The 22,911-nt window shown below is 35.5% G+C and overlaps 3 protein-coding genes across 11 annotated transcripts in view; 1 reads left to right on the plus strand and 2 right to left on the minus strand.

The window, feature by feature from the left end:
• cd276 (CD276 molecule) overlaps positions 1-8,521 on the minus strand; it is a 155,565-nt gene extending 147,044 nt beyond the window's left edge. The window contains exon 1 of one of the 5 annotated variants that reach the window (XM_055173604.2): positions 4,703-4,954. The gene's annotated coding sequence lies outside the window, so the exon portion shown is untranslated. Of the gene's footprint in view, positions 1-2,302; positions 2,431-4,702; positions 5,010-8,380 lie in introns of those variants that run through there. The other 4 variants (XM_055173603.2, XM_055173601.2, XM_055173600.2 and 1 more) reach the window with 4 other exon arrangements.
• ubl7b (ubiquitin-like 7b (bone marrow stromal cell-derived)) lies at positions 8,056-12,569 on the plus strand. 2 transcript variants are annotated; one of them, XM_055173598.2, is made up of 11 exons: positions 8,056-8,204; positions 8,428-8,605; positions 8,691-8,810; positions 9,045-9,127; positions 9,260-9,344; positions 9,418-9,475; positions 9,560-9,693; positions 11,254-11,303; positions 11,502-11,678; positions 11,809-11,919; positions 12,106-12,569. In XM_055173598.2, the coding sequence occupies exons 2-11, from the start codon at positions 8,431-8,433 to the stop codon at positions 12,244-12,246; spliced, it is 1,134 nt and encodes a 377-aa protein (XP_055029573.2). In that variant the 5' UTR covers positions 8,056-8,204; positions 8,428-8,430; the 3' UTR covers positions 12,247-12,569. The 2 variants fall into 2 exon arrangements, with proteins under 2 accessions (XP_055029573.2, XP_055029574.2); XM_055173599.2 differs by having other exon boundaries at positions 8,122-8,248.
• Positions 12,570-18,023: 5,454 nt separating this feature from the next.
• LOC129418871 (SH2 domain-containing adapter protein F) overlaps positions 18,024-22,911 on the minus strand; it is a 133,745-nt gene continuing 128,857 nt past the window's right edge. For all 4 annotated transcript variants that reach the window (XM_055173814.2, XM_055173815.2, XM_055173816.2 and 1 more), the window contains one exon: positions 18,024-22,618. In XM_055173814.2, the coding sequence (XP_055029789.2) occupies positions 22,432-22,618 (187 nt within the window). In that variant the 3' untranslated portion in view covers positions 18,024-22,431. The remainder of the gene's footprint in view (positions 22,619-22,911) is intronic.

The raw sequence follows: 22,911 nt of genomic DNA on the forward strand, positions 1-22,911 counted from the left end.
TTTACATCTTAGTGTTAATGGGAAACAGATTCATCATTGTAATTAAAATAAAAGTAGACATTTATAGAAGCAAGAAACCAGGATAAGTCATTTAAAATGGCTTTATGTATATGTGCTTGAAGACAAATCATTGGTTTATACAGATAATTACATACAAACATTTAAGCTTTAGTGTTTTTGAAATGAACCTGGACAAATAAGGCCATGAGCAATTCATCTCTACATCTTCAGAAATTGCTGTAATTCCTTACTTCATCACAAACATTATAATAGGATGTGTTACGACTACCTATTTGGCTGTTGTTGTTGTTATTGTCTAAGGAATTAGGTAGCAAACACACAAAAAAATTATTCAAATGAACATGAAAGGTATTAAGGTGTGTGGATCAATGAACCAAACAGAGACTGAAACTGCTTTTCAGAAAACTTTAGTAAAGAATTTAATTTTCTTTGTAAAATCACCCAGTATTTTTCCTATTTCCCAATGATGATGGAAAATAGTAATGAATATCTTACATATTTACAAATTATTTACACAATGAAAATTGAAAAAACTTGAACAAACTTGGTAGGTTACTTTTAAAATGTATTCTGTTACAGTTACAAATTACTTCATAAATAGTATTCAGTAAATTAATCCAAGCACCAAAATATAAAAGTAATGTAATCAGATTATGTTTGGTCTCCTTCAAGGTCACATATATACAGTATAGAATTATTTTATGTAGAGCCCGACCGATATGCATTTTTTTGGGCCGATGCAGATATTAGGGGAAAAAGACCAATAACAATATATTGGCCGATTTTCATTGTGTATATTATAGTACAGTACACTTATACTACAGTATATTACTACAGTACTGTACATAGAATACACTATATACATTAACAGAATATCCTACTCTCAGGGTTTCCCGCAGCACTTTGCAGTTTGGGCGGCCCGCTAAGCTGGGAAACCCTACCGCCTTAACTAGGTCGTCCAAAATAAAAAAATTAAAAAATCGCTGCACAAAAGGCCGTCAAGAGCATCTCAGAGAATAGCGCGGAAGCTCTTCACACCGCGAGCGGGCACGCGCGCCACACGGCTGAAATGGTTTGTCAACTGTCTGGAGGATAGCCAGTTGATAAAACTCGTGTATGTGAGAAGAACTGTAAGTGGACTTATGTTTTGGGTTTATTTAAGCCTGTTATTGTATCGGTGAAAAATCGGCAAACCGATAAATCGGTCGGGCTCTAATTTTATGTTTAATTTTACATGATTCATCACTGACGTGATTCATCACAAAATTGGCAAACCGATTAATTGGCTCGGGCTCTAATTTTATGTTTTATTTTATGTGAATCATCACTGACAGTTCAATAATGATTTATTTTGTTTAAATTAAACCATTGTAATCTTGAAAGTATACCCATTTTTACAGAATGTAACTGTAATCTGATTACAAGTTTCTTACATAACTAACAGATTACTTGTTTTTTGTATCCTAATTACATAATCCCGTTACATGTAATCCATCAGTCCCCAACCCTGATCCTGCATGACCTAAAATAGTCATTTCATTGGCAACAATGTCAATATGTCATATTTCCTTTTTCTCTCAAATTCAGGTGCATCCTGCCAACCCCGGTCAATATTTCAGCATCCTGTTCCATTTTCTATTTTCTTCCTCCCTTTGGAAAGAGTGAAGTCCAAAATTTATTTAAGGTAAAGTGTGTAGTAAATCTAAATGTAATTGCAAAAAATAAACACGTTCCCTATCCATAGTCTTACCCAGAGTCATGTTGAGTTAAGCCAATGTTGATGTGACAGACAAAAACAGCTGAATCTAACTCGCACTGTCTGTTGTGTCCACTCAAACTTCCTCCCTACACATGCTGCATCATGTGGTCAGAGAAGCTTATGACAAGCATATTTCCTGAAACATTAAAGGGTATTTCCACCTCCAATTCTGTATAACTGTCTCATAACTAGATCAGCACAAAATTCAAGAAACATCAGGCACTCAATAAACAGTCATATAAATCCGAGCTGTTTTTTTCAGTGGTCAGTGGATCAGTTTAGCTCACTGTGTAATATGAGTCAGAGCCTGTGTCAGCCCTGCTGTGTCTTGGTCATAATCAAACCACTTTCTGTGGCCTAACCCTGCACTCAGCAAAACATATGTGCTTTCCAAGCATAGCTATTACTCTCAAGCTTTCCAACAGCAGCCACAAACTGGCTTCAAATTAAATCAATGCCAATAAGAAAAGTGAAATCAAAACCCATTTCATTTGACAGACATAAACACCTAAATCTACTTACTTTCTATTGGTCCTTTTTCTTCTTTGAGACAAAGTTAAACATACACACCACTGTCACACGAGTTGTGTGTCCGAAATCTCTAAAATGCTGCCTTCAGAGGCAGGATGGCACGTCCGATTCTAAATCCAATGTTTGGTTTACTTCCTGTCTCCTAAGATACCTTAATCGTCTTGTCCAACAATTCTATACGTGGGTGTGTGCGGGGAATGTGATTGGTCGAGCCAGGTCGAGTTCAAAAAAATAAAATGGTAGACCGAAGCCTCATGAGGCAACAAGTCAGCTGCCTTTATAGTTTTTGGACGCAGTTCTGGGATCTCGGTCTAAACTTTTACATCTTTATTCTCAGAAAAAGAGTCAGAAAGTTATTCTTAGACTGGACCGCACATGGTTAGGCATTTTTCAGAATATTACTGTTACATAAGTAACTGTGGTCAGCACCAGACCAGATCAGTTTTATTCTTATTTTGCATACAATCCACTGTTTCAGAGCAAAACAATTAACTGATCTATCTGTTGAATATAAAAAATATGTCAACATTATGTTTGAAGACTCCCTTTGAAACTAAATGAAATGCGGTTATCAATTAACACTTTCTCTAGAATAGCTACTGCAATGTTTTATTGTTGGCCATGGCTCATTGCCACATCAATAATTCCTTTCAGTCTTTTCAGATGTTTGCCATTAAAGGCTCAAGTTTAAACAAGGACTTTTATCTTCATTCCCGTGAAGGCAGCAGTTTTCCCTGTTCTGGTACAAACCCTGGTATTATACACCTCAGTGTGAACAGACCCAACAAATAACCACCACCAGGTATTAAATGTATATAACATGTTACATTTTACAACAATGTAGGTGATAAGTTATAAAATTGTTATAAATAATACATTATAATTAAATGAATAAGGTAAAGGGACATTAAATTTTTTTAAAAATAGGCAAATTTTCCTCATTTTTTAGCATCGCTCTCAAAAATGACCAAAAAGTTTGGATATTGCAATAATATTACGCAGTGCACGAAAATAGTCCTCTGCTATTGAAAGTTACAGAGGGGACTATTTTTGGGCACTGCGTAATATCATTGCGCCTCCTGCAGCCATGGTACAGCAGCAAAGTCCTTGATTATCACGCCAGTTAGAGAGTATAGTTCCTAGCCATGTCTGCCTAGAAAATCGCAACTTTTAATTTTCTGTCGGTCTTAGTACACAATGTAACTAGAGAAAATTCAAGTTTTAAATAGGAAAAATATTGATTCTTTTTGGTTATTCTTAAGTGCGATGCTAATGGTCTAATCAGATTCAATGAATTATGCTAAGCTATGCTAAAAGTGCTAGCGCCAGACCCAGAGATCGGCTGAATGGGTTCCAAAATGGTAAAAATCAAATGTTTAACTCTAGGGGAGCCTGAAAATAAGCATCTTTTTTTAAAAAGTGGAGTGTCCCTTAAAAATCAAATGTATAACTCTAGGGGAGCCTGAAAATAAGCATCTTTTTTTAAAAGTCGAGTGTCCCTTTAAAGCCACCCTTTACCGACACACCATCCCAGTTTTAAACCTTCTGTTATAGGGTTGGAGATACATATGGAGGAAGTTCACATGCTGATAGTCTTTTTAAGATGTAGGGGAGCACACACACAGTCTCCAAAGTTTAAGAGTTTTGTCTGGACCCTGCCTAATAAAACCTCCCAACGTGAACAAATTTGTTACAGATGGACTGTCATTATAGTCAACCAATGGTGTATTTTATTGATTTTTGTACTTTATGAGATGATGTTTAGAATGAAAGAATAAAGGTGGACGATGCTGAAAGCAGAGTAGGCTACTAATCCAGACCTGTCTGTGCATTAGACTAAGACAGGGGTGTGGTGCCTTTAGGGCACTTTAAACAAAGCTTCCTACACACTCAAAATAACATTAGTCATTTTTGGGATTTGGGACAAACGCTGGGGGATGATCTAAAAACCTTAAGACAAGAACTTAACGCTGGATTCAGTAAAGCCATAAGCCAGTGACACATAACCACTTTCATTTAAAATCTGCACTTAAAATAGCGTAAAAAATACGTTTTAAATTAAAATATAAATGTAAGTTTATTGTACACGCAAATTGCAATGAGTATATTGTTAAGTAACATTTAATGTCTCATTAATTATGGCCCTATGTATATTTATGTTTTCTGTGTGAAGCTCAACTTCTCATAAAAAAATCCAAAAAAGGAAGAAATGAGCTAACGTTAGTGCACTTTTTCTACTTTTATGCGACCTGTAGCAGTTACAGCACAGCTTCACTGGTTCACTGGGTACTTTCTCTCGGCTACTTTTATTTACAAAACTGTACAGAATCCTATTTTCTCTTCAAAATCCAGCATGATGTATTTTAATGTCACGTGTTTTAATGAACTTACCATCCCAGCAATGAGAAGTTATACTGAAGACAAAGCACCGGTCATTGAGCAGATGTGAAATCACTAACAGAAGATCCCGTAACAAACGCAATAAACTTTCTTTTCTGGCATTCCTTAGTCGCGTGACATAAACGTAAAACGCGAACGGTTTGTTTATAAAGGTTAATAATAATACCGTTATGTTGAGATGCTTTTCCTCAGGTCGGAAAGTGAAACCACTCCTAGATCCCGTCTGCTGACGTCACCCCAGCTGGAGTTTAACCCTCTACTTGCTGTCTTGTGTAGAGACCCATATCCCTCGGCTTAATCAACAACTAGTCACAAAAACAACCTGACAGCGGTATGACATTGATCAAGATTAATGATCGTTTAAATGTGGGTGTAGTCATCTCAAAGCAAAGAATTGAGGAAATGCACATACAGTTGTGCTCAAAATATCTGGAGGGCACTTTTGTAGTTGTTTTAAATAATTATCTCTCATTCGATTGAACCATCAAAATATGAGGAGTAGGCCTATAATGTACAAATTGCAGACCACCATTATCTGGTTATTTGACAAAATGATATGGCAAAAAAGGCAAATTGCAGTGTATACGGCAATATGTCATGGCGGCTCGTGATAAATATGATAAAAGAGACGCTCACGTTCACAAAATACACGCAAGACACTCCAATAACAGTAAACTCTGATTACGCATGAGATTATGCGAGTATTCCCATGCTGGTTTGATGCTGTTTTTTTCAGCAGGGGCCTATTTAAAAATCTGGAATCTGAGGGTGCAAAAAATTCAAAATATTGAGAAAATCGCCTTTAAAGAGCATGGTCCGATTCACGATTTTACATTTCCACACCAAAGAAAATGTAAAATAGTTTATACTATACATGTTAACGATATGCAAAAGGTACAGGAACATACCCCAAAGTAAACGATGACGCGAGTTATCGTCTCCAGAAAATCCCTTTTTTTTGGACTACAACAAACACAGATTGTAGGCAACAGTTTACTTCTTGGGATTGGTGATGTAGACAAGACCGACTTTATCGTAATTCCTCCCACTTAGGTCTCAGTCTGTAAGTTAACTCCTGTTAGCATTGAATTGTGACCCAATCTTTCAAACATGGTAAGGAGCGTCACATTTCCAGCTGACGTCAGAGGTATTCAGGCCAATCACAACATACAGATTAGCTGGTCGATTAGGGACAGCGCGCTTTTCAAATCCGTGCGTTTCAGGAAGATACTCTCTTAGAAAGGATTTACACATCTTTGTGCGTTAAGCTTTTAACACATTATGCGTAATTTTAAAACATTATGTGTCATTTTTTGTTGAATTTATGTTAAAATATAACACAAGTTGTGTTAAAAGTAACACTAAATGTGTTGTCCCAGAATCCACCCATCTCTGTGTTATTATTAAGACAACACATTTTGTGTTACTTTTAACACAACTTGTGTTATATTTTAACATAAAATCAACACAAAAAATGCACTAATTTGTTGTTTTAACACATTCATTCTAAGAGTGTATTGAAATCTGGAGCTTCAAAAATGTACGGTGTGTGAAAAAAATTACGTTTTTTTAACCATAAACCACGCAAACATTTTGTATTATACCAAATACACAAAATAACATTGTTTTTTAGCAATGAAATATGTGCTCTTTAAAGTTGTCCAAATAAAGTCCTAAGGAACACAAATTACTAATGATAAATACTTAATGATAAATAATATATATATTTAGAGTAGAAAATGTATTACTACTAAATATCTTCATGTAACATGATCTAATATCCTAATGATTTATGGCATAATTTTGCCCAATTCAATGTATTGCTATAGCCTACTCATGCTAATGACTGGTTTTGTGGTCCAGTGTCACATATGTGTTTTATTTTTAATATATCAAGGTATGCCTAGGATCTGAGTTTCTTTAGAGCAAACCGGTTATGAGACAATAGTTGTGAAGCATCCAGCTATAATCTGTTGAATCATACTACAGACATTGAGAATGATAGCCTATTCATTACACCAATTTTTTTCTATTCTACCTCATTTTGTCTGCTGTTCTTCCCCCAAATATGTCTTTTGGATAAGTAGAAGTGTTACCTCAAAACAATGTCGACTGTCTATGAAGAAAGTGATTTTACAGAGAGATCTATAGTGAGACTTAGTGCAAGAACTAATGAACTGAATCTATAACCCAAGTTCTGTATAGGATCTAACAGTTTTGTCCAATTCATTATTGTAGCCTAACAATATTCTGTTACACTCATAATTTTCTTTGTTATAAAATATAAGGCAGAGTGTAGCCTGTTTGATCTATCATATACAAATACAACAAAAAGGCTCACGGTAAATAAAGCATGCATTAACTATAATTTAATTCGTTATTAATGTTTTGTTGATCCTGCCTAGATCTTGTTTTTGATTACAGCTGTCATCACTAAGTGTCTTAAGCTTTGTGAATGTCTTATGTGTAATTTTTGACATGCCTCCTTTAATTCTTTTTTAGCTGATTTTCAGTTTACACTCCATGCATGCACTCACCATGTAGCCTATGTAAAATTTGAAATGCATCTTTAATAATATTTTTCAATTAAGGGGAAAGACAATTTTCCAATAAATTGGTTATTCGGAAATATGTCTGTACTTTTGTAGTATTAACACTTTTCTGCTATTATTAATGAGAAATTAGCAGACACTTTTATCAAAGGAGACTTACAGGTGTACAGTGCATTGCAGAGTTTATCTCTTTTTCAGTATGATTATACTGGGGTTAAAACCCATGACCTTTTGCACTGCTAACACAATACTCTACCATCGACCGAGCACATGATGTGTTGTTTCTAGAAGTACTGAAGCTTGTATTACCAAGCCACATTCATTGTAATTGTGAACACGGTTAACCAACTATCATCCAAAAACACTGTCCCTCATTCAGTACCACAGCGGCCCACTCGGGGGCGTCGGTTCACGGGCTATAAAACCCCAAAAAGACTGTTCAGTACATCTAATATAAACATTCAACGGAAAAAAAGGTAAAATAACAAACAAATGAATAAAAAAATAAATACAAAAATAAATATTAAGATGTATAATTAAAAATAAATATTTTAATTATTTAATGTATCAAAATGTTGTGATTTTTTGTGTTGAAAATAAAAAGCCACGTACAGTTGTACTTTATATATTTGTTTTCTTCAAATATTGTATTAACAATTTATTTAACAAAGTTCAGCAATACAAGAAATTGTGTTTAATTTGCTACAGGCAAATTTATTTGAACCAATTACAAATCAATAATAAACAAATTTCAATAAAATACTTTCGCATTTTTCTTAAATAAAAAATACACAAACACAATGCAATTACAAATCCATAGCTACTTTACGATGAATATTTAACAAACTTTTATTTTCTCTGGCGCGACGACGTCACATCCGCCCACCGGTTGTTGACAAAGGGCTGTCTCATTGCTGTACGATCGGATCACATTTAAAGTGGTAAACTGTTTGATTTGTTGTGTCATATTAAATGCCAGTGTCGTGTAAGTAAATATATTGTATCCAAGATTATTGATCGTTTATTATTTTATCTTATTTATGTCCAGACAACTAGTTTTAAATGGCATGATCATCTAACATTATGTGCAGCGTTAAAAAGAAAGTAAATGACATACGTCTGTTTGACCAGAAGTAAGCTGTTCTGTCTTCACTCTTATACAAGGAAATGGACAGTTCAGCGTGGCATCTGTCCCTAAAACTGTGTGACAAACCAAAGTCAGTCTTCCAGTTTCCAGACGCTGAACCTGGAGACGTCCATCCAAGTAAATATCTGGTATCAACGCTCAAACAGCTGATCTCGGCACAGTTACCAGATTCACTGCCAGACCCTGAGCTCATAGGTTTGTTATGGTTCAATACGACACAGTCAGAAATGTTATTGTGTTTCTCTACATCTCTGTGACCGACTGCCTCCAATTGTTTCAGATTTTGTGCATTGTGGTTGTTTGCTCAAAGATGATTTCACGTTAGACTCATATGGCATAAAGTCTGGATCAACATTACATATTTTAAAGAAGATGTGGCCGGAACCTGAGGTCAAGCCAGGTATAAAGACAACAATTTGGCTTACATCCATTACATTTACATTTGTATGCATTAGGCAGACACTTTCATCCTAAGTGACTTACAGTGCATTTAATGGTAAAGCGTATATGTTCCCTGGAAATTAAATCTGCAACATTTGCTTGCTACAGAAGCGTTATCAGCTTTGCCTGTGAAGGCAACATTAATTTGTTGTATATACATGGCAATTGATATATTACTCCTGATTTTATGCAGAGCCAGTGAACAGGTCTGCGGCTGCAAGAGAATTCAGGATGATGCAGGCAGCATTGCACTCCAACGCAGCATACAGAGAAGCGGTACAGTCATTTGATATTTACCTTTTAGTTCATCTAAAAAGAAAAATATAGTCATTCTAGTATGACTATTTTTGTTTTAAAATAGAAAATAAGTTGTTAGGCATTGTAATTTACTACAATGTTTTATTTTAGGTGTTTAAGATGCTTGGTAATAAGGAATCTTTGGATCATATTATAGTGGCCTCACCTGGACTCAGTTCAGACCCGGTTGCATTAGGTAAGTGTAAGTACAAACTCATGGATCTGTGAGGAGGAGATATATATTTCTCACCAATTCACTCATTTTGCAGCTGTGCTCCAAGATAAAGATCTGTTTGTACAGTTTACAGACCCAAATCTTCTAGACAAGTGAGTTTTAAAGTCAAAAGTCCATTTTGATCTTGTAATCAATATGAAGGCCTACTTCATAAGTGCTTTGATTTTTATTGGCAGGTTAATCAGTTCTCACCCAGCATTGGTCAATGCTATCATCTTGGTCCTGCACTCTGTGACAAGCAGCATGTCCAGCCAATCGGGCGCCAGCTCATCACGCAATGTGACAGCCAGTTCTTACAGTGAAATGCCAGGTACACCCCAACACATTAGCCAGGGCTAGTACCCTGCATCAAGCTTTTCAGTGGCTGCCCACATGTACAGAATAGCGAAGCAAATTTCATACAGTTTGATTCGATTTTTTTTCTACTAACATTACTTTGTCCTTTAGTAGTAAATGCACTTAAATGTTTAGTATGCAGGCCACTGTTTATACCGCAAGACATATGCAACTTGATTTATATAAAGAATTTTCTACTTTAAAAAGCAATTGAAGAATGCAAATATCTCAAATGGCAATGTAGCCTTAACGTCCTAAAAATTAAATTGCAAATGCCACAGAGGAACTATGGTAACTATAAAAGGGAATCAATGGCTTTATTGTTTGGACCTCTGTGAATTATGCACCAAGCTATTAGATTCCCCCAGTGTAAAATATGGTCTGTTCTTATATTATCTAATAGGAAAAAAACAGGCCTTATTTTTCTTATTTCAATTAGCTGACTGAAATCATTACAATCCTGGTTAATAGAAAACAATCTGTTAAGAGTAGAACATTTATTTTAATTGAGGACAATGCTCTGTAAAGTGACCTATTCATTGGTACAATCAGAATAATTTAATTAGCATATACATAAGTTTGGATCTAAGAGAAGATCAATAATACAGGGTTCCCACGGGTCCTTGAAATCCTTGAAAGTTTGTGAAATAATTCAAGGCCGTGGGAAGTTTTTGAAAATATACATACATAGATACAGATCATTGAAAGTGCTTGAATCTATTTTATGCAAAACGTTTTCTGAAAAAAAAATCCATATTCCCTGTGTAGTGTAGGATAATATTATAAAAATTCTAGACTTTTAAGCACACTTGCTAAACTGTTCGCTTTAAATGCTTATATCTTCTGTATGCGAATGTTGATTCATACCAAAATGCTTTTTTGCATAGTTGTGTTTAACACATGAAAACGTCTCGGCTTACGTATGCAACTAAGAAGGGAACGAGACGCCGCGTCTCCCTTGCCATACTTCCTCCATCCCTGTAATGCCGTCTTTGGCAATATTTCAAAATAGCAATATACTTCCTGGCTCCCGCGTGCGTCACCCTGTCTTTGTCGTTAAGCCTCACCATTGGTTGAATTTGATATACACATTCAGACGCATTTACCCCTGAAGGCGTCCCGAAAGTGTCATCGCAGTGACGCAGCGCGAGTGTTCCCTCGAAAGGGAACTTTAACAATGTATCTTAAAAGGCTACATGATGTAACCTTGCTCTCACTTGAAATGTGTCCCCACATTTAGACCTTAAATTTGAGGGTATTGGACCTGGAAAGTCCTTGAAAGGTCCTTGAATTTGAAGTTAACTAAGGTGTGGGAACATATTGTATGAAAAAAGTTAAATATTTAAATTAAATATTAAATATTTTAACTGTGTTCATGTAGCTTAGCTGGTAGTGCATTGAATTGGCAGCACAAAAAGTCATAGGTTCAGCCCCAGGGAACAAACATACTGATAAAATGTATAACTTGTAATGTACTGTAAGTAATGCATAAATATAATGTAAATGTATGTTTTGTGTCATGTTTGTGTGATAGGAGGTTTTCTCTTTGAGGGAATGTCTGATGATGATGAAGACTTCCAGTCTGTAAGTTTCTTTCATATTAATTTCATATCACAGGCTCAGAGACCGACAGCATCCTAAAATACTGAAACAACAAACTTAGTAGTATAGTAGTATTTTATCTTTCCCAACTATAAAACACAATAAATAGTTATCTTGTAGAAATGCTTTAGTAACAAATTGTCAATATCTGATTTATGTTATACATCTTCCTTCCATCAGGGAAACAGAGCTGGCTCATCTAGACACCAGAGACCATCTACAGGGTCCAGACCGATGACACTGGGTCACAATGGAGCTATGGGGCCACGTCCCATCACGCAGAGTGAACTAGCATCAGCACTGGCTTTAGCCAGCACACCAGAGAGCAGTGCGATCACACCCACACTGGGTGCTCAGGTGAAACCCTCTCAAACCCACATATTCATCCACCTGTTAACCAGTGTGTCTTTATAAAAACATAAATATCCATAAATAATGCTTGTATCCTCTTCTGGTCTTCTAAACGCTTTTTTGTTGTATTCTATAGGAAGTCTCGCCTGCTGGGACATCGGTAACGTCAGGGGTTCCCGTCACAAGCAGTCTGCTCAGTCAGGCACTGCAGCAAGCTCTGCAGGCCTCTGGTGTGAGCGCACTACAGGTGACCTGCACAAAAACACACAGACAGACCCAACATAAACACACTTAAACTTACCGACAGTCAATTTTTAAATATGATTGATCAATTGATTTGTTTATCAGACACTGTTGAATTACAAAAGGGTTTGTTTTTTGCTCTGGTGTGGTAAAATTTCTTTTTTTATGTTGCTATGTGTGTGTGTTGTAGGGACGCTGGCAGTCTCAGATGCAACAGTTGAGGGATATGGGGATCCAGGATGAAGAACTTGCGCTGCGTGCATTAGCAGCCACAAATGGAGATCTACAGGCAGCTTTAGAGCTCATATTTGCTGGTGGAGGCGGACTCTAATTTTGGACTTACTGTAGAAAGACCAAAGCTAGCAGTCACTGTTAATTAAATATTTAGTGTTGCCATACACAAAGGGCTGTCTTGTATTCTTTTTTTTTACTCAAATAAACTCTGGACTCAATTGTTCCTTTTTTAGGAGTGTGAGCAAGTTTATGAGCATTTTCCCCTCACATTTTGGAATAATAGTAAACTTATCAAAAATATGGACTAACACAAACACTGACACCATGAAGAAGGCTTGTTAGCTGCAATGCATTGGTGCACTCATGATTTGTTTTTACTGTAAAACCATGTGAAAATAAAGTTTTTTTTATCTTCCATTATATTTTTGAGTATTTTGAACAATTAAGAAATCCTACATCCAAAGAGCACCGATTATGGACTTTGTACTTTGCCAAGTTATATTTATGTTACATTAAAAGTTTGCAATTATGTTGAGACCAAAAGCATTCAAAATAAACCAAAAATGTTGTATTATATCATCTTCACTGTAGTCTACCCTTTGCCTAAAGTTTGCAGGAATGTACCCTTGGCATTTTATTTGCTTCTTGAGAGCTCCCTATGAGATTTTTTTTTAAAGGCATTCAAGGAATTTCCATCTATTATGGGCTTGTATTGGCTGTCTTCGTTCTTCATTTTTTAATAATACAAAATTATAGTTTTGTCAAGGCCATTTTGGTAATAACAGTAGTTGACCACAAGGTGGCAGTGACTGACTATATAAATGTAATGATTCAATTTTGCAATATAACACTCGTTAAAAGTATCAAAAATATAATCACCCATTAAAACAGTGCTGTCAATAGATTTGTTTTTCATTTCACAATTATTACTACAGCTTTGAGTAATAAAAATTAGTTTTTCTACCAAAATGCCAGATTTCATTACAAATGTAAAAACGGTATAATTTATAATTTTGCAAAGAAGGCCTATTATGTACAATCATTAAGTTAAAATCTTTAATTTTTGGGTGTAAATGAATCCAGAAATTTTGGTGAAATTAACATGGCCTGAATATCTGGCAACAAACTCTTTCATGCATGTACATTTAAAACGCTCAATTTAATCACCACCGTCTCAAAGGGAACAAAAGTATCACCCATCTCATCTTAGGCTGGTGCACACGAACAGAGCTGTCCTGTACAGAAGAGGCTATTAGCCAGAATCATTGCTCTTATCTTATTGTCAACTTGACAAAGGCCCACAATAAATCTGTCGAGTCGTTTTGGGTTTTGTTAGAGGCAGCTGAGCGAGACAAATGCTGTTCCTACATTTCTCTTGACTCTTTATTTAACTCCTCCACAATGTCCCCTAATTACACTCCTCACTTTTATAATGCTGTTTGCAAATTGGTTGTCACCTTTGTGCTGGTGGAGTATTCAAACACAGCTGTCGGCCTCCATTCTGGACCTGCACAGCACATCCACACCTGCGGTCCATTTCCTCAAACTGTGACTCACATATGGTCGTCTGTAGCTGTAAACAAACTTGACAAAACTTGGGAACAAAACTGCCTCTGTAAACCAAAGAAGTAAAATTATACGTTTGTGAAGACTGTTACAAAAAAAATTATCCCAAGCTGTCACTGGAGACGTACCTTTAAAAAGTCCTAAAATGTACCATTAAGTTACAGATATATTTACATTGTTCCTGGTATAAAATTGTATGGTAATATCCACCCATGCTTTAGTGAGCAAGTTTACTATACTCATGATGATTTCATAAAGAAAGCATTCAACAGGCAAATAATCCGACTGTATAATTAATGCATGACAACATAGTGGTGTTTGTGCACATATGCAATATCTATGATAATAGGCTTGTGTGAATAATTTGTTTGTTTAATTATACATTATACTATTTATTTTATAAACATTGCTTGTCGAATAAGACAGACTCTGTTGAAGACGCAGCTATAGATGCCTTGATGAAGGATGAATCCTTTAGCAGGGTTTACTGAGCAGAAGCACATATTGGCTTTAGCCAGATCCTCTTCACTGGACCGCAGGCTGTCCACAAGCCCACTTAATGTAACTACAGCTATAGCGGCTCAGTATCCACAATGTGTCTCGAGGAGGAACTGCTGCCCCCTTTGTCTACTGCAATAGGACAGCGTGTGTGCTAATAGCATCAGGTCGACTCACTGAAATTGCTTTCAGTCAGACGTGACCGGCCTGCAAAGGAGAGAAAGAAAACAGACAGACGGACAGAAGAAAAGAAACAAAGTAGTAAATAGGGCGAGATGGATGGATGAAAGAAAGAAGGAAGGAAGGAAAGAAGGAAGGAAGGAAGGAACGAAGGAAGGAAGGAAGGAAGGAAGGAAGGAAGGAGGAGAGACCAATAAGGAAGTAAGGATGAATTAATGGGTAGGAGGAAGGGATCAAGTAAAAAAGGAAGTAAAGAATGAATGAAGCAAATATAGAAAAATGATGGAAAGTAGGAAGTAAATAAATAAGAATGGAAGAAACAACAAAGTATATAAAGAAGGATAGATGGATGGAAGAAAAAGGCCGAAACAAAGAAAAACAGAATGAGCAAGGATAGATGGATTGAAGAAAGGAAAGTAGGAAATAAGGAAGGATTTATGAATGGATTGTAGAAAGAAAGGTAATGAGGTAAGCAGGAAGAAAGGAGGGAAAAACAAGGAAGTAAATGGATGGAAGGAAGGAAGGAAAGAAAGAAAATAAGGAAGGAATTTTAGATGGATTTCAGGAAGGAAGAAAGGAAGGAATGGATGAACAAGAAGGTAAAAAAGAGTGATGATTGGAAGAAGAAAGAAAAAAGAAAGAAAGAAAGAAGGAAGGAAGGAGGAGAAGAAAATAAGGAAGTAAGGATGAATGAATCAAGGAAGGAAGGAAATACATAAGGAAGGAAGAAACAAGAAAGTAAATAAGAAAGGACAGATGGATGAAAGAAAAGGCGGAAAGAAAGATAAACAAGAAAGGAAGGAAGGGAATAAGCAAGGAAAGATGGATTGAAAAAAGGTAAGTAGCAAATAAGGAAGGATTTATGAATCGATTGTAAGAAGAAAGGTAATGATGTAAGCAGGAAGAAAGGAATAAATGATGGAAAAACAAGGAAGTAAATGGATGGAAGAAGGAAGGAAAGAAAGAAAAAAAATAAGGAATCGAATAACAAAGTATTTTAGATGGATTACAGGAAGGAATGAATGAATGAACAAATAGGTTAAAGGAGTGATGAATGGATGAAGAAAGAAAGAAGAAAAGAAGGAAGGAGGAGAGGAAAATAAGAAAGTAAGGATGAATAAAAGGGTAGGAGGAAAGGAAGTAAAAAAGGAAGAAAAGATAGAATGAAGCAACTAAGTTAAGAATGATGGATAGTAGGAAGGAAGGAAGAAAGAAAGAAAAACCAGAAAGGAAGGGAATAAGCAAGGACAGATGTATTAAAGAAAGGAAAGTAGCAAATAAGGAAGGATTTATGAATGGTTTGTAGGAAGAAAGGTAATGAGGTAAGCAGGAAAAAGGAATAAAGGAGGTAAAAACAAGGAAGTAAATGGGTGAAAGAAGGAAGGAAATAAAGAAAATCAGAAAGGAATGGAATAAGGAAGTATTTTTAGATGGATTTCAGGGTGAAAGAAATAAAGGAATATATGAACACGGAGGTAAATAAAGAGTGATGAATGGAAGGAAAAAGAAGTAAGGATGGATGGATGGAAATAAATTAATGATGGATAAATGGAAGAAGGATGGAAAAGAAGGAAGGATTTATGGATGGATATAGGAAGGAAGGAACAATGACGTAAATAAGGAGTGATTGCTGGTAGAAAAAAATTAATGAAAAGAAATTAAAATGGATGAATAGATGGAAAAAAAGAATGGGAGTGAAGAATTAATTATTATAAAAAGTATATTATATGGAAGTATTAGGAAGGAAGGTAAGAAGAAAGGATTGGACAAGGAAGTAAATGAGCAGTGATGGATGGAAGAAGAAAGAAAAGAAAGTAATAAGGAAGGATGGAAAGATGGATGGAGTGATTGAAGGAGTAAGGGAGGGAGGGAGGGACTCACTCATGTATGTGAGGGTGGATTTCTTTATTTCTTCAGTACTTGTTTTTTCTTATTAACACAATGAATACTGAGTGTTGTTGATGGGTTATTATTTTAGCATGTTCATACTGATGCACTGCACCCATACAGGACTGACTGGAAAAGTGAGATGATCTCCTTCAAGTGCAACAGACCATTTTTAATACTATGCTTTATCTGGTCATGAATTAAGGCGAGATTTCACAATAGAGGGATGAACACATCTATCTCAAGATCTTAAAGAAACATTTACTCATGATAATCTTTTACTCGCCCTCATGACGTTCAAACCTGTTAAGCAGAAAATGTACACCTCTGCATACAGTACAACAAAAAATAATCATGACGGCACCGTGCAACTGTTATAAAATGCTCCATGCACTACATTTCAGGTGCTTTTTTACAGTGCACACAATACTGTAGCTTTCTGTGAAAAGAATTGACATTTTTGAGTTAATAACTTCTAAGAATACACTGTAAAAAAGATTTGTTGGTTTAACTTAAAAAGAGTCATTTACCTGGTTGATTTAAAATGTAGGTCAATTCGACCTAAAATATTAGTTAATTCAAACAAAAGTTGTGTACAATGATGTAAACTAATACTTTTAAGTTAAATTAACGTGAGTTACCTGGTTGCATTAAAATTTTAGGTTGAATCAACGTTATGTTTTGTACAGTCTAGTGATATTTTTTTACTGTAAATTGTTTTTTCTTTTCATTCACAAAATGTGACAACACACCCTCAATAAAACAACAGCTGGTTGTATAACATGAATAGTAGTGTGAAAGTCACAAACATGTCTAAGATTGAATTAGTGTGGCTTTAGACTACAGCTTATGTGAGGAAGTCTGAGAGAATTACAGAAATAACATCATTGTTAGTGTATATCTCCTCTTAGTGTAAATAGCTTTAAAGACATTAAGCACCAGAAACACACTTTATCCATAAACATACATTTAACCTAAAAACCCGATGTTTAAAAAACCTCCAATACCCATATAATGTTTTATTGTTTGTAGTGCTGGACAAAGATTAATCGCGATTAATCGCATACAAAATAAAAGTGATTTTTGGCATAATATATGTGCGTGTACTGTGTCTAATTATTATGTATATTTAACCACACACACATTCATATATTCATTTCAGAATTGTTTTACTTATATATACATTTTTTAAATTTATATTTAATATAGAATATATAAAAATATAAATAAATATATATAAACATGTAAATGTTTCTTAAATACATACATGAATGTGTGTGTATTTATTTATACATAATAATTACACACAGCACATATTCATATATTATGCCAAAATCACTTTTATTTTGTATGCGATTAATCGCGATTAATCTTTGCCCAGCACTAATTGTTTGTTATATTGAATATACAGTGACAAGAAAAAGCCACTTTCATGGTTTTTTGAATAAATTTGTCGTCATAAATGTGATTTGTTCTTCATCTAAGTTAAGGGTATTGACAAACATAATGTGTCAAAAATAATAACACAAAAAATCTGATCTTTCATGTCTTTATCGAACACCCTTTAAAAATTCAAAATGACAGTGTAAAAAAAATAGATGAACCCATATAAATAGCTGGTTAAGAAAACCATGAAATTCCAAAAGGTACACATAAAATAATAAATAAACCACACACATAGAAAGTTAATGAACTGAGATTGATACGAGCTGTTTATGTCCCCAGATACAAAGCACACCTGGCTAAGTTAGACCAATAAACTTTATTTGTCAGAATGTCAAAGCCTCTACGTCCCTAAACATTACATTCAGTATATACATTTGGCGAAGAGGTTCTGTACAGATGTCATGTTAGTGCATACACGGGAAGAAAATGTACACCATTTTAAGCAGATCACACAAATCTCAAACATATAAAAATAAAACCACCTAAGACACAACAGGTACAGCAGAAGACACACACACACACACACACACACACACACACACACACACACACACACACACACACACACACACACACACACAGAGGAGCCTGATACAGACTCGGTTGGGTCAATGGAAACTGGCAGCACACATTCACACATCTTCTTTGTTAGGATGCTTGTCAACACGCATTGAGAAATACAGAAGCAGATCTAGAGACTGTGTGAAGTGGAAATGAAGCATGTAGGCTGACAAACAATGAAACCAACAGAGATTTGGTCTCTCCTCCCTCATATCTTTCTCTCTTGGTCTTCTACCCATTAATTTTAATCTTCTGTCCTTCATTCAACTTTCTGAATCTTTCAGTGTTTCATGGCTTCCCATTTCCTTTTGGTTTCTTCTTAATCTCTCTTTTCTAAACATCTGTCTTAAAATGTCTGATCACGTGTCTCTTTGCCTGCAATAAATAGAAATGTTAACCTACAATCTCTTCAGATAATATTCAGACTTTCTTGGAGACTCGCATGAAAATGAAATTAAATAGCAAAAGATCAAATTAGCAAAATAACTAACAAATAATTTAACAATAATGATTTTAACTTAGTGCACAGTAAAAAATATATGAAGTCTTTTAATTTACGGATATATTCCACTAACATATGCTAACCAGGAGATGGATATTGCATGCTTACATTTTAAGCAGCAAATGTATTTACCAAATATATTTTTTGTGGAATGACACTTTGCTTGTGCCATCTTTATAATAAATGCCTCTTGCTTTTTTTTTACGCAAAAAGGTGACACTGTCTGTGAAAGCCAAGCTAAAGTCTTTTAGAGATTCTGTGCATCAATGCATCAAATCATTAACTTTAATCTTAGTCAATATTAAAGATATCAAGGTTATTTTTCACCAAAAGTTATTTACATTATATGATTGAAAAGACTTGGGCTAGGTTTTCACAGGCAGGGTCACAAATGTCCCCGAATCCTTTCTGGGGCCATCTGTATTAACAGTTAGCAAAGCGATAATTCATAAAACACAAATGATCTTCTGGGTCATATAGTGCACACACCTCATTCATCTCCTAACAGCTTTTATGAATAGTCGAGGGTCTTTCATACATACTGTACATTCATCTTCCCTCTGATTTAGGCCAAAATGATTCCCTTCTCCTCCAAAAAAAAAACACACATAAAGTCCAGGACTCGTTCTTTTTAAAGCTTAAGGCAGCATGTTTCTGTTGCGAGACATCTGCACCGGCCCATCTAAAAAAGCCATCATGTCTCTGAGAGCTCTCTCCTCTGGGTCTGTCTCTACAACACGAATGCATTTCCGGGGAAAGACACATATACTGCATGATGCTCTCCTCTTCATTGAACCCTTGGGATCGAGCGAATTGGATATGGAGCAGTTGAGAGCTGTTGTTTTTTCGCGTTCGTGTGAATAATTATGGAATTACTGGAAGAGGCGATTAACAATCAAGAGCATTAATAGTTTCACATTTCAGCATAATGCAATGATGTGCAACGTGGGTCTGGGAGATTTTATATCTTTATACAGACTTGGTGCAAATAACATTTAAAGGAACAGTTCACAAAAAAAAAAAAAAATAATTCTGTTATCAAACACTCTTGTGACGTTTCAAACTTGTATGACGTTTCATTTTGTATTATCTATTATGTTGTACACAGATAAGATCTGAGAATGATGTTGGTCAGCAAGTTATTCAGCAATTCATTTATAATTTGGCCTGGTCCTTACAAAGCCAAATATGATGTACATTATATTGACAATTTTATAGCAGTTTGGAACAAAATAAGTGAATGATGACAAATTTTAGGGGTGAGCTATTCCTTTTAGGATTTTTACACAATATGTCCATGAGAAAGTCATTTGAAAAGGAAATGTAGGAAAATAAAGTCTTAGTGGCAGCATTGAAAACAGCAAGCATCCACACTTCATATATAAAGCACAAGAAAAAAGGAAAATAATTAAAGTCTGTACCACAACTGTGCTCATAAGTGTAACAGTTTAAACAGAAACTGATAACAACACAAAGAAACTGATAGGTGCTGACAAATGAGAAAAACTGGGTGGGCCAGGAAAATGGAGATACATTGACAAGGCTTGAATCTGATTGGTCAGTCTGTTTTAAATGGTTTCCATGGCAAACATTGTACCAAGTGTCAGTCTTTAGATTGGGGGGGGGATTTCAAAGAAAAGTAAGGTCAGATATATGGCACACCAGCATCACACACATACAAACACATACACTGGCCGAAAACATCTTCATTGTCTTAGTTGCCTATAGGACTAAAACATCAGTAATAGTATTATTTCTTTTCTCCATAATAAATTACAGCCACAAAACATTCATTGAGAGCAGAACGTTGTAAATCAGTTTGATTTGTCTTTTTTAAACCATGCATTACAGTATAAGGCATTAACCAAACAAAGTCACGGGTATCACAAAATTACAGTGTGACTTTCCATAGAAATGGTGGTTAAAACAGAGAGAGAACGGCTTTTGATTGTGTGTTCAGGTGAAGGAGCTAAAACTAAAAAATTAGGAAGAATCAAATGAATTCATATCTGCAATGTTATTGTACCTTATTGATCAGTGGATGGATGAATGAAATTGATTTTCTGAGGTAGACAATATACAGGCATATTTCATTCCCCTTATTCAAGATCATCCTAAACTCTGATGGAGTATAAAGTGACTCATATTTTTTAAAGGTCCTTTTTCATACTTGAGAAACACAGGGCGATTCAGTCCATGCACTACCAAGACGTGTGGCATGGATCTATATTATCTGATATACCGGCCCTGTCCAAGTAAACTTAAATGGCACCATCCATCTCTTTTCATCCATAAATCTTAACTTATCTTATTAGCACATTCTTGTTATTAGGGTCTGTATGAACTTTGTCACAGATTTTCACTAAGACAGCGCGGAGTTAAATTCAGTCAATGTTTTTGTACTGTAAATCTAACTGGGAAAATGTCCAATCGTTTCAGTCGTTTTTACTTTTTCTGTATTGTTTTAAGATATTCAATCATTAATATTTTACCAAACCCAACTAGCTTTGTATATTGAGGCAATATGACAGTCCAGATGATGAGGTTCTGGAAATTAACGTAGGATTCGACTGCTTTTGTTTATTTTCATTGAAAGAAACTACACTGTTAGAAAAAAGAATGATCAAAATATGAACCCCTGCTGTACCCTTTTAAAAGGTCCTCCCATTAAGGTACAGATATGTACCAATTTGTACCTAATGTGAGATACTAATGTGCACTCTTTAGGTGCAAACTTCGGTGATAGCTAGGATACATATTTTGACCATTTTTTCTTGAAAGTGTTTGAAGTGTCTTGGATCAACTAAAAGGATTCCCACACCTATTAGCCAATGAATTTTATGACCTTTTCAGTCGTTTTGGATAACTACATATACATATTTAAGAATCATTGAAACTAAGACAGAAATGCAAATGAATCATTTAGACGAATTTGTAAAAGAAACAATTCAAATGAATTAAACATTTTAAACCAGACCTTAACTAGTGTAATGTAAAAGAAATATGGTAATTCATCAAGATTTCACCTCCATGAACATTTCCATTAATTTTTCAGGTTTTTTAGGACTGTGGGAACCCCTAATTTATGTTTTTTTGTTTTGTTTTTTAGAAATAAGCAGTATAAACAAAACAGTAACAAATCAGTTGTGAGACAATATCCAAATATTCAGACAGATCAATATTTCCATGATGATGTCAATGTCAAGTTTTTACAGTATGTAACAGTAGAGGAAATGATATTGATAAAGTGTGAGGTGCAGGTCTAAGACTATAAGAGCAGGTCTGGGATCAGGGAGAAGGGCATGTTTGAGAAGGTAATGCTGCAGAGAAGTCATTTTCTTCTGTACTGTGGTCAGTTCTGCTCCATTAGTCCATTGAGCTTGGGCGAGACGAATTAAGCTTTCCAGAAATCTCCCTTTTTGCCTTTGGGACTTCAGTAGCACTTTAGTTTATTGATGGTCTTATGCAGCCATTTATAAATGCTTAACCAAAGCATTCTGTTTTATAACAAGCCTATAAAACCTAAAATGATAAAGACGATCGTGTTCCTCATTCTGCAGTTCTGTTTGTTATGCATTTATGAATGGCTGCCGTAGCTGTCCTCCTGTAAAATGATACAGTACATTTTACACCGTATGTTTACTATAGTGTCCGTATGGCCACCGGGTAAAGCAGGGACATGTGTTCAGCTCCTTTGATTGGCAGTTTGCGACTGGAGTAAAAGTGGATGATCTCAGGCACGCTGTCGAACAGGCAGCTGTTCTGGCCCAGTACATACTTATTATCTTTGGTCCGCGACAGCTTCATATGCATGAAACCTTGACTGCTCCTGGAAGGAGGACAGGTAGAGAGTGTAAAGACAAAGATAGAAGAGAGCAGAAAAGCAGAAACAGAAGGTAATGAGATGGAGGCAAAAAACAACATTTGATTAATTGTCAGACAGCAGCAGTCTTTATGGTATATAGTCTGAGAGGTATCATTGGCAAACACATCACGTGTAGCAGTGAAATGTAAGGCTGGAGACCCACAAGATTTAATGAGTTGAACCGTAGAGCCTTTTAAATTTACTTTCACTGGATTAGTGAATACAAAGCAAATTAAAAACGTCTCGAGTGGCAAACC

This window comes from Misgurnus anguillicaudatus, chromosome 15, assembly GCF_027580225.2.
Source record: "Misgurnus anguillicaudatus chromosome 15, ASM2758022v2, whole genome shotgun sequence".
Lineage (NCBI taxonomy): Eukaryota > Metazoa > Chordata > Actinopteri > Cypriniformes > Cobitidae > Misgurnus > Misgurnus anguillicaudatus.